The sequence below is a fragment of the Rhopilema esculentum genome, chromosome 8, assembly GCF_057945365.1.
Source record: "Rhopilema esculentum isolate cy_ngs chromosome 8, ASM5794536v1, whole genome shotgun sequence".
Lineage (NCBI taxonomy): Eukaryota > Metazoa > Cnidaria > Scyphozoa > Rhizostomeae > Rhizostomatidae > Rhopilema > Rhopilema esculentum.
This window is the reverse complement of record NC_142822.1, coordinates 1,614,098-1,626,638: the sequence shown is the minus strand read 5'-3', so window position 1 is coordinate 1,626,638 and position 12,541 is coordinate 1,614,098. Positions and strand designations below refer to the sequence as shown.

At 36.4% G+C, this 12,541-nt stretch overlaps 1 protein-coding gene across 1 annotated transcript in view; it reads left to right on the top strand.

Moving 5' to 3' along the window:
* LOC135694617 (uncharacterized) overlaps positions 1-12,541 on the top strand; it is a 45,842-nt gene that overhangs the window by 6,638 nt on the left and 26,663 nt on the right. Inside the window, exons 6-17 of the mRNA XM_065213436.2 lie at positions 1,337-1,427; positions 2,236-2,523; positions 3,752-3,963; positions 4,503-4,762; positions 5,673-6,063; positions 6,574-7,689; positions 8,085-8,521; positions 8,939-9,094; positions 9,542-9,642; positions 10,193-10,303; positions 11,176-11,486; positions 12,284-12,537. Of these exons, the coding sequence (XP_065069508.2) occupies positions 1,337-1,427; positions 2,236-2,523; positions 3,752-3,963; positions 4,503-4,762; positions 5,673-6,063; positions 6,574-7,689; positions 8,085-8,521; positions 8,939-9,094; positions 9,542-9,642; positions 10,193-10,303; positions 11,176-11,486; positions 12,284-12,537 (3,728 nt within the window). The remainder of the gene's footprint in view (positions 1-1,336; positions 1,428-2,235; positions 2,524-3,751; positions 3,964-4,502; positions 4,763-5,672; positions 6,064-6,573; positions 7,690-8,084; positions 8,522-8,938; positions 9,095-9,541; positions 9,643-10,192; positions 10,304-11,175; positions 11,487-12,283; positions 12,538-12,541) is intronic.

Here is a 12,541-nt window from a genome sequence, read left to right as displayed (position 1 = left end):
AGCTGACATTTTTTGTCCCCAATTAGTTTCCTTCTTTTATACGATATCCCATCCCCTGCCGCTCCAAGAGAAACTTTCTGCCCCGATATAAACAGACCGTCCATCGTGAAAAATATCCTCGTCAGACCGGTTACACATTCTCGCGAATTGTTTGGTATATTTACGCAAAACTGTGCATTGGTGAAAGATGCTAAACCTACCCTACTTTGCAAGAGTACTTGCAAACATTAGGTGACGTTGATCCTGGGAGGAGAAAAAATCCCCCCCCCCCCGCAAGGCTGAGCCGCTTTGTTGTCAGAAAGCTTCTGATTTTGTCGGAAACTACACAATATGGTGTTTAAAAATGCTTTTGAGGAGAGGTTCAGATAAATCTTTAAGTAATGTGATTAATGAAACATGATAATGAATTAATGTGAAAAGTTTATATTCTGTTTTACTTCATTTCGAAATTTCTCGCCCGTCTTATGCATTTTCCTTCCGTCTAATGCGCTACTGCAGTCATTGCAAAATAACCCTAAATTTAGATGCTGGACAGAGTGCGGACATGAAAAGCCTTTTACCCTACGTTCAAGTAAAGCACAAACATCTAATGTTTAAAAATGGACAAGATCGAGGAACATCTAATTAAAGCTCATAATTCCTATTAGGGGTGTCATGGCTTCCATGCCTTAGAGGGAAATACCAGACTTAAATTGCTAAAAAAGGCGTGTCCCTTGGCTAGTGGCAGTCTTAGCTAATCCAAATAAGAGCGGACAAAATTATGAGTGAAAAGCAAAATTGAAATCCTTCCTCGGAACGTTTATGAATAGAAAAGAATAAATAATACATATATGCATTATTAGCTAAGCCGACAGAACGCAAATTGTTTTGGTAAGAGGATGGGAGAGGTAATACTGAGCCCTTTGCCCTTCTCTTGAAGCCCTTGAAAAGGACTTTAATAACAAGCAAAGTTAAAAAAGATAAACTTTTTTGTAGTATCAAATTTGCAATAATGAGTATTTGAAGGACCTTATCAAAACAAGAATAATTTTCATTTTCGATGTTCCTTAGTTTTAAAGGCCTATTTCTTAAAGCCCTTCTCCTCGAGGAAAAGAACTTCGTTAGCGATCGAGTTTGGTGTCACCTCACCTAGGATATTTACAATGATATATAAAGCCTGTATAAGATGATCTAGAGCAACACATTTTATTTTTCATTCTTTTGCAATGACTCCCGGTGCTTGTACTCCCAAGTTTTAATGTAGTCATAGTGCTGTAAACCAGCCTGAAGGACATGGCATGGGGTATTCTATGATGAAATAAAGCCTCACCTTAAATAACTGAATAATATTTTTTAGGAAGAATAAATGGTCCATCATTGGTGGGTATGAATTACCCAATAACTTTCACAACAACACGTGGCCAGAGCGAAAGTAGTTCTAGCAACCAGTAAGTGATTCTCTGAATGATAAATTATCACATCAAAAGTTGTAGTTTTGACTAATCTAGATCATTTTGTTACACATTATGTTTCACATATATACATTTGAAGCTTTTGCTGCTATTTGACGCTTCCATTCAAACACCTTTACGTAGAAGATTTGGTCGCCTTAATGCCCCTGCAAGTCATACTTGACTTGGTCACAGACTGTCACTTGGTCGAATTACACTCCTTTACCTTTAAGCCCAGAGGGTCCACTCTAATTGTCAAGTGTAAGCACCCATGTCTTCAATATCTCTGAGTAAATAGAAAAAGAGGTGTATGATATGGAAATCTTATTATAGTTTCTATTTTCTCTTTGTTTGGCCTTATTTCAACTTCTTGATTCCAGGAAAAAGGGTATAAATTTTATTTGGTTTCAAAGAAAAGGGGAATCAAATTGGAATAAAATATCAGAGATAAGGGTCAGTTTTCTAGACCGTCAGACATGGGTGCTTACTCTTGATAGTGTGAGATGACCAACCGGACCTTTAAGGACGATATAGCGACTTGTCCACCCCTACCCCTTCCAGGTGTGCGACGACATTCCTGAACGGTCCCTTGAATATTTCGTAACAATTTTATCTAGTTGTTCCAAGGCTTAAATCGTCTTGAGAAGTTCTGGCACCAGTTGTTGTAATGCTTTGAAAATCATGATGAATTTTATTTAGAAATTTTTTTAAGAAATATTTGTCATAGATAAAGATAGATAGTTGTGGCTTTCTCATTTACCTTCTTGTTGGTATCAATATTTATTTGCTTTAATTGAATTTTGAGGTTCTATGTAAAGATAGAGGAGCCAAATGGAGCCATTACATTCGTGCAAATCAACGGTTCTTTGAATTATACTTTCACGTCAAGTGGATTAGCAAATGTCTACCTTGGAGTTCGATATGCAAGTGGCTGGTTGTTTGTAGACGAGATTACTAAGCTGTTGGTACAGGGCCCCGTGCTTGGTTTACAAATGAAGTTGGATGGCAATTTAGTTACTTCTTACAAAAAAACCGAAAACCAAGATATCGAGTTTCGTTTAGAAGTGAGCACGCAAGTTTTCCAAATGAAACAGTGAGTACTCTTTAAATTGTTGTTCAAGATACTATCTTTTATAAGTTACTATTTTGATCTGTAGTGTGAATCCTAAAAATCTTTAATGCCTTCCAAAAGTCTTTTTTCAAGGCACAATTCAGGAGTATCCCCTCCCTCTCCCTCTTTGGAAATGTCGGTTGTCTATAAATCGACGTGGGTGATTAGGCAAGACGTTTTTCGTGAGCCATTTTTGATATTTTCCTCTAAAAATGAAAATAGTTCTACGGGGAAGATAACAAAAGGTAAATTTTCTATGGTAAAGAAATGGTGAGATATTTCGGTCAAAAGTGAAGCAACCATGGCCTTGCAGTATTAGTGATTTCCCAATCATTGGCAGCTTTAACAAAAAAGCTAGGATTCCACAACATATTGTGACTATAGGTTGTATGACTATAGAGATATAATTCCCTTGGACTATGCTTTGTGTAACTAAATGTACCTTATAATGTTTTGTAGATTGGTAGATTGTAGCGAATAATATGATATTTCGGATAGTTGGTTTTAACTAACCCAGATAGCTTATACATCAGTACACCAACTTAATCAAATTAATACATTATGATATTATTCAGTTAGCTATTACAATAATGATTTAATTATTATCGTTTTTATGATCGAGAGCCAGCTCGTTATTTTATTGAAGCTTGAAGGTACTGGATACAAATTATTATATACATGAATGAGATTTCAAGGGCTGGCCACTCGAGATCGGAGTTATGTGATGGTCATCCCATCTAGCCTCGCTTTCGATAAATAACTGGAATCAGACAAGAGGTGGATGACTTTTCGCGGGAACGTATCAACTAATAAAAATCTCTGTAAAGTGATTTACTTAGTAAAAACCGTGAGGCTAGGGGCATTTGGTAGTCCAGACTGTTAGGATAAACAGAACGCTATCGCAAGTTAACTATAAGTAAGAATTAGGCTCTATATCTGATTATATGATCCATTAATGATTAATCTCCGCTACGAAAAGCTCACACTTTTTTAAGCCTAAGTGTGATCGAGTTCTAAAGCGATGACGTCATGAAATGGGAAATTTAATAGTGGATATTTAATGGGAAAGATCAACGAATGTAGAGTGTAGAATAAAAAAGGTAACTTTCAAATAATTTTCATACAAAGACTTGGTGAAACTTTTTCTACTAATTTGTAAGAATATTGAAAAGCTCTATTTCATTTTAATTCATGTTTTTCTTAAAAACAGAGTGAGTTTTCAGTTTGGTGATTCAACGACCTGCGCCTACAACTACTGCAGAAAAAGATATTCGCGTGGTGTTTACTTTGTGAAGGGCACGGCGACAAATAATTTTTATCAAGCAAGTTTGGAAGCACACGTTATTGCATGTCCTAGCTCTGCAGTGTCTGTTACATATATCCCTACAATATACGGTGGAGGAATTCCAATAAGTTATAAAGGTAAGTTGTTTTATGGAGGTCCTTTGGGGCTTGGTAGTCAGTGATGAAGCCTAGGATTTGTGGGACATGCACTTAATTGACGGTGCCTTCCAGCATACGTGACATTATTCATTACTGGCATAAAAACCGTGATACTTATGTAGTGTTTTGTTTAAAAATTGCATTACAGAAAAAACATATTCTATGGATTTTGACAATATTGGTTGGGGGAGGCGGAAGCCCAATTTTCTACAAAGGGTTGTCTAGCATGTGGCTGAAACATGTAGTTAAAAATTGTCTTGCAGTATGTCGACTTTCAAGGTTGATTTTGACGTATCAAACTGTTATGATACATGGTAGGGTTGTTGCTTTAGAAATTAACAAATCTATTGCTTGATACCTAAGAACCAGAGTACATACAATTTGTGAATGGATTAAGCATTTTATTCAACATTTGCGAATGTGCTTCTTGAATTGATATCGTAAGCAATCGTCCTACACAGTAACATAATGTAGTTCTGTCAACTTGCCCTTCAATGTGGGATGTTTTATCCAAATAGGTGCAAGCGTTTCACATTCATTTACTGTACAATTCTATGCACTTTGGATGACAACATATGAAGTGAGGATAAATGGAGTACTGACGCAAACTGGGAAGGTCAACGCGACAGGATTGACAACCAGAGGGATTTCACTTCCTTCTGAGTCAGTCGCTCCTTCGCAGCTCAACGTTGTTTTTAACTATACAGATTTCTGTGAAACAAGAAGCTATACAGTAAATGTGTTTCTAGATGAGGAAATCAAAGGACTTTCCTTGCGGGTAGGTATTTTCCTTTATTTGCTAATGATATTAGATTCAATGAGTGCAGAAGAAGTTTGAGCCATTGAAGTTTCGATTTACCGGTATTATACTGTCAAAATTCCATTGAATCTTAAATTGCCGATGTCAAATGCCAAATGTTAAAATGTTTTTACCAGCAAATAGAAAATTTCCATCATAAAAGGCAGCATGAAAAGCATAATGTCATAAGGCTTAAAGTAAGGTAAGGCTTAAAGTGCAAGAAAATGCTTTAGGAGTACAATTATTACTATTGGTACTGCACAAAATATAAATTCCCTGCGGTTACGACCTACCATTGCTTTCGAGCATTACAAAACCTCTTTATCGTGTGAATTTCATAACAGCCTCTATTTCATGTACCTATTGTGGCTTAGCAAAGTCATTTGAACGAAATTGTAATTAAATGGAAGAATCTAGAGAATGAAATTGTTCGATAGATTGATTTCGGCTTCTGTAAATGTAACAAAACGTACCCTAAACTTTTGCAATTACAAGAAAAACAATGGGTAGATAGAGAATGCGTTGTGTCCACGAAGATGACTTGTTTGTACGTAAATTTAGCCTAGTTGTAGAATGTGATTAGAGTATGATTATTGGTGGTTTAGCAAAGCTAGGGAGTTGGGAAATCCTTGAAATCGCAATCATTTTCATTCATTTTGACCAATATGCACGTTTTCGGAATTGCAGAAAAAGGAAGGAGTCATCAGGGTAGATGCAGATATCATCTTTTTTTCTCCTCGGGTAAATGCAAATGCTGGCAATACTTTTTAGAATTCCCTCAATGCGAATCAGTTAAATAAACATAAAATTGATAATTTGTAAAATTTAAAAAATGATGAGATGATAAAACCTTTATCCGTTTAAATGACTACACTATCTTCCTTTTCAGCTGAACCAAACATTCAAGCAAGAACTGATCAGTCCAGTCTCATATTATTTCAAAGACAAACCAGTTGATATTTACCTTGATCTTACCAATGGAACGACTGTCCAATGCATAGTCACCCTTCATGACTTGGGTGCTTCATCGTTTTCAATGTCCTCATTTGTTACAGACAAAGTGTTCTTGAGAACGCACACATTTACATCACCCGGTGATACCTTTCCATCGATATCAGCTTCTTGTACCAATCGTCTGAACCTTCCCCCCGTCATTCTCCCCGCAACAGCATTTGACTTTCGAGAGATACCTGAGCCAATGGCGAACTTTTCTCTTGCACTTAGCAAGTCAGTTGTGGCGACCGGAGAACGATTCAATTTATACATCATATTTTCAACAGGTAATGGAACATCTGAGCTCAGTTTCACGTTTCAAGCCTAATGTTTACTGCAAAAAAACTTAACATTGCCCAAGCGATTAAGAAAATTTGTTGGTCGATATCCAATAACTTATGCACTTGGGCATTCTAAAGTTGCTCGTGTCATCGAAAGTGCTAGTAGAAAAATCCAATTTTTGAACTTAAGTCATCTTGAAATATTCCTTTAAATTAATGCTTGCTTGTCTCTTCATGTTTGAATCCCTTCATATCTGTATTAAGACAGCAATGCCTCCTAGCACACTTATGTCCATTTATAAACTTTATATTAGTCAATTCAGATTATAAGGACTTACTCCCTGGGATGTTTGTAATTGATTTTCAAGTAAGTTATATGCACTGTAATTGCGTTCTTTTCATGAGTTGTTGAGTCTGTTCATAAGAGGGACAGGAAGTTTGGGGCAAAAAGGTTCAAGAACGAATACCATTTGGCATCAATTCATGTAATGTTTATTTTTGATCATTGTTTTTTAGGTACTGGAATGAATTGTAGCGTCAACTCTACAACTGCAGGGGTACTAATGAACTTCGCCTATAGTGACCTCACATCACGTCAAATTGTGTACAGCAGCACAGAAAAAGCGTATCGCGTCGATCTTTCTACCAGCTCTTACTCTACGTCACATGTCATCCAAGTCTCTTGTTATACAGCCATTAAGAAGTTCACTGCCCAAATCTCCTTTCAGGCATTGATAATCGTAAGTGGGACAAGCATTGTGACGTCATCGTTTGTCTGTTTTGGAACCAATATGGTGGTACAAAGCCTGTTGGCTCAGGGAAGACCGGTTAAAAAGGAATTGCTTATTGATTCAATTTCAAGTGATACTTACGAATCTTTATCTGAAAAGGACAATACATTCAGTGTTGGAGATTCAATATACAAAAGTCCGGGCTGGAAAAATGTGGCAGTGCGTGTCTGGAATGGAGTCACAGCAAGTCAAGTAGACTCAAAAGTAATAAGAATTGCAAAGACACCTACGAATGTGGAAATAGAGGCAAACTTTACACTTTCATCCTCGCAAGGTCTGCCGAATAGGCCTTATCTGGTACTGCCTACAAACGAGTTAATTATTTTTAAAGCTATTGTTACGCCCCAAGCTGAAGGCTACATTTATAACTGGCATTTTGGAGCGCTTCAAGTCACAACACAGGTACCAACACACTCTCGCACCTTTCCTTCAAAGGGTACTGTGCAATTCAAGCTTATCGTCGATGGCTGCACAAATTTGGAATTCAATCGCAACTTAACAATCTTATCGCCAATATCTGACTTCACCCTTGCTACAATACCAAACCCGGAAGTTGTTGTTAATAAAACTACCACTGTTCGAATAGGATTTGCTGCCGATGCTGAATGCTTAAAACTTGACTTTGGAGATGGAACATCTATCATAAAAAACTGCAAAAACAACACAGCACCACACCCGTTGAGTTGCTTTACATCCGGGACCTTCTGTTCTGTGAGCCATGTCTACAAAACAAAAGGCGTTTACACGATCACGGTGACAGCTTCGAATGAATTATTCGCAAGCACTAAAACTATATCAGTGACAGCAAAGACATGTTACAATCCAAAAGTGACCCTTGAAGGTTCGCTGTCAAACTTTTTATCATTTTATTCATCTCTATGCGAAGAAAATTTCTTTTATTCATCTTTAAAGCTTTTTTTGGTCAAAAATATTCTAACATATTCATGTTTGTTGGGTCGTGTTAAGTTACTTACAGCCAGTCGACTGCTTGAAGAAGTAAAACATCCAAGAAATGGAAAAGCAATAACCTTTACCAAATTGAATTGCCTTAGCAAAGATATGAGAAAAGAAAATTACCTTGCAACAAATTATCTTATTGATAATGCATCTGCCTTTTTCAAGGCATAAAATTACCGGAAAAAAATTAAATAATATCATAAAAAGGGGAAATGTTTATCTGCTTCAGCTTTTTTATATCAATAAAAACTTTATATAAATTAGTTTCTTTTCTCTTAGGCAGTGGAAGTGACATTTCAGACTTTGTTAATAATCTTACAGAGTCTATTTCCGCTACAAACCTGCGTCGATCGTCACCATTTTTCTATAATATAACTTCTGTAGCAGTGGATTGCGAGTTCACCAGTAGTTACTACCAAAGCTGGAAGGTCTATTCAGCTGCTGTTGGCTCAAATCCAGGGTTGATGTGGAACGACCCATCGTTTCTCATGTCAAACTCCCTCTTCACTTTCGGTAACAGCCTGCACAGTCTATTGGTTCCATGCTGTTTTCTTCCATATGGCACATTCACAGTAACTGTGGACGTAGGACTGAATGGCCACTCTCTGGTCAACGATTTCAAAACAACAAAAGCCTTCTTGGTCAATGTTACTCACACTGATCTGGTGCCTGTTTTAGACAGAACAGAATACAGAGTGTATGGATTTAATACGATGGTACGTGTTTATTCTACAAGGTTCTTAATACTTCAAACCCTTAAACACGTCAACAACTTCGCTAAAGTCCTACATTCATGAATGCATATCGTTTTTACATTCTTACGACAAATATCTGGAAGCAATTAGTAGCATTGTGACTAGTATATCGTCATCTAACTATTGTGACCAACATTGCATTTTACTTATTTTAACTATAATTCTTGAATGTTTCTCTTTCTACAAATAAACCTTTGATCATGAAATTTACATTCATGTTGTGAATTGATAGCTTGAACATTGCATATTTGTCTCTAAACTTTCTCAAAAGGACAGCAACACCTCATGCTACTGCCCAAGTTAGTAACCAAAGTAATTTGAGGTGTAAAGTAAATCGTTTAATGTGTTAATTCTAATGATGTTTTGATTGTCTTCCAGGTAATTTTAAATGGAAGCCAATCTTACGACCCGGACAAATATTCCGACAGTCTCCTGTTTACTTGGTACTGCAGAGATACCAACCTTGAGCCAAGAGATCTCTCTGCGATTTCTTCTTTTCCTTTTCTGGATCATACTGACACAAGTCTTGCACAAGTAGGTGACATAGACAATATGTCAGTTTACATGAGGGGCAGATCAATCTTGTACACCTGTAGGAGGAATCCTATTGTTTTGCTAGAAAATCCCTGGAAATCTTTTTGTTTTCGTGGAAATCTATGTTGTTTGCAAGAGTGAACTGCCCCTCGATTTCATCTAACGTGATTAAGACATCCTTTAGAATGGGGACTTACAATGAATGTGTAGATTGTAAAAAGGTCACCTTCTTGAAAATAGACCGTTTACTGTATACTGTTGCAGTTAAATCTGTGTTGTTTGTTTACTTTCTTAATAATATCAACTTGCAAATTGAGTAGCTGAATCTATGTTGTTACATTCCAGTCTTACATTTTGTTTCAGTTGTTTAGTTATTTCTTGCGTTTTAATCATTTTTCTTGAATCAAATTAAAATCATTAAAATCTCGCAAAATCTTAAAATTGTAGCCTGTCAGTGGCTGTTTTGGTCAGCCTTTTGGTGTGATCAACATCACAAAATCAGCTGATATTCTGGAATTCAATTCTAAGCTTGTGCAGGAAAACCACACGTAAGTCTTAATCTAAATACACTCTCTTGCAAATTACATCCCTGAAAAACCTCGGAAAATATTCTGCATGATTCATGATAAACTTTGATATAAGTAAATTAAACTATAATTTTCGGTTTTAGCTCCTTTATTTATCTTTTCTCGAAATTATGGTCCATACAGTATTAACTAACTTTTAACAGCATTAATATTACATAAACATGATTTACAAATTCATAGAAAGATTTTTCTGCATCATTTGAAGCCTCCTAATTTCTTTCGCCTTTATTCTATCTGTATAATTGCCTGGTTAATGTACTAAGTGTTAATCTCAGAGTAGCAACTTAGAACCGTCCTTTTCTTAATACCCAACGTCCTGAAACCAAAAGCGTGTTTTTTGAAAAAATGCCCATGTACTTCCTTTCTATGCATCTTAGCTGTCAGATGTGTTCATATTTGTACGTTTCTTTTAGCAATTCTTTATATTATCAAAATTATTAATGGAATTTTTTCGGTTCAATTAAAAGAAACTGCTGCTAAAAGTATTAATAGAAATTGCTCTCTCAAACAGGATTGAAATCACTATGGTAATCGAAAACACAACATCTCTTGGAGCTCGTAAAAGCAGCCAATCAACTTCCTTTCTTGTTCTCACAAAAGAAACGCCTTATTTTGAGATCAGGTAAGTTGATATTCCCTTCTTTCCATCAAGCTTCCGGCTGATATAAATTTTACAGAGATGTTATCTTTATTAAGCTAAAGTTGTATAACTGTATGGTTTAAAGAAAAACTTTAAGCCTATTGAAGAAAAATTATTTTGCCTATAAGATTTCGCTGGTAGGCAAATAATTTTAGTTGGAAGTCTTCAGTAGGCAAAGGAGCTAATGACAAAATATGAAACAAGTACAACCATTGATGGGTATAATGGTTTGATAGTGATAAAGAGAAAGTTAAAGAAAGTAAACATAAGACTGTAGGATATTGCATACTGTCACGTGATGCTCGAGGAAAAATGATTTAAACCGTCCTGTTCTACATACTACAGCATGTGCTGCTCTGTCAATAATTTCTTCAATAACCATACAACTGAATGGTAATCAATAATTTTAACTGTTCATCTTAACACTAGCTCCCTTGAATAATTGACCCTACTTTAACCTGTGCACCTAAGCTTTGCTTTTTCAATATATATTCGGTTCTTGCTTTACACATTTAGATAAATCTAGCTTAGATTTGCTCTTCAAAACAATGCAAAAAAGTGTGAGAACAAGTCTTTGCAAAATTGGAGTATTTGTGCTTTTCATTGGTACTGTACGCGGCTGCAAAGTTTTTGTCCATTGACTTTGTGCTACCGGGCAGGGGCTCTGGTACCAAAGTCGCCGTCATTTAGTCTATAAAATATAGTTCGAAACTAGTCACACAAATGTTTTTTTATATGCAGTGGTCTATAATAATTTATCCCTTGTTTCTGGTACCCTACCCTGGGTGCCAGAGCCTCAGTAAAAGAGTTGGTCATCGAGGGTAACACTGTGCTGTCAAATCTATTTCTTGTAGATGCTCAGAGAACTGTGGAACAAAAATGAATCCTTGGTTGAGATTATCGCTATCGGTTGACTGTTACGGCGATGCATGTCTGCAAAAGCCTCAGTGGAATTGGATACTAGTAATGCATAACGAAACAAGCAATGTAACTCTGCAACTAGACTCAAAGCTTCATTCATTGGAGACTGATAAAGACCTCCGGATGAAACCAGCTGCCTTGCTGCCTGGTACAAGTTACACGCTTGTTCTGAAAGGAACTGGTCAGGGGGGTGCCTATTACGAACAGGAGTATAGATTTGTTACAAACGAGGCTCCAGGAAATGGTGAGTTTTAAGTATGGTAGTAGTTTGAAGTTTTTTCACATTGTGATTTTTGGTTTTCTTTGTCTTTTGGTCTCGTTAGAAACTGTACTGATTATCCACAATTGACGTACTGTTTCACTAGCACCTTTTCTTGTTGAAATAACATACAAGTTATATGGTATTGTATTTATTACTAGCCTACTTACTTCTCTATGCCACTTAAAAAAAATAAGGCCTTGTGTAATTTGCTACTAGATCTCACCCTCTTTTTGATGCGTGTGCTATTAAATAATAAACACCAGTTTCTGATAGTGTGTTTTGCCTAGATATTTTCGCCATATATATATTTCATACTCTTCTAATTACTTCACAACAATTCGATATTCAGATGCAATACCCCGGAGGGCCAAATAGCATGGCTACCCAGTAACCGTTAAATGAAACTAAAGATAGGCTTGGTTATGGAGTAGGGGTATAGGGCTGGGATATGGGGCGGGGGTACTGGGTTGATCATTCTTTTTGCAAGAACAACTTAATGTAAGTTTTCTTGCTTCATAGAAATTCTTTACCTTTCATCTCTTTTTGCGCACTTAATAATGAGAGCGTATGAAACACATATAATGTAAAAAATATGCAATTTAAAATTGACTTTGAAATAAGAAATGCTTGTTTTTTCAAAGCCAATTTCAAATTTTGTACCGCCAAAAAAGCAATTTAGATTTCTGAAATTACTAAAAGCAAAGTGCTATCAGGACATTTGTTATTGTTAAGATGATCAAGTGAATCCAGCTTTAAAATGGTATTTGTCTCTTTCAAAGGTACCTGTTCCGTCAGCCCCAGCTCTTTTGTACCTAAATTCCAAGAACTAACTTTTATCTGTACCAATTGGATTGACGCTGATCTACCTCTCTCCTACGAAGTGGCTCTAGTAAACAGCATCTCAGCTACAGTGCTGTGCAGTTCACCATCTTGCAAGCTTCTTATACCTCGTGACTTTGCCGATAATTCTACTTTGGTTTTTCGCACAAGAATCTACGATTCCCGTGGGATGTATACTGAACTACAAAATAACGTGA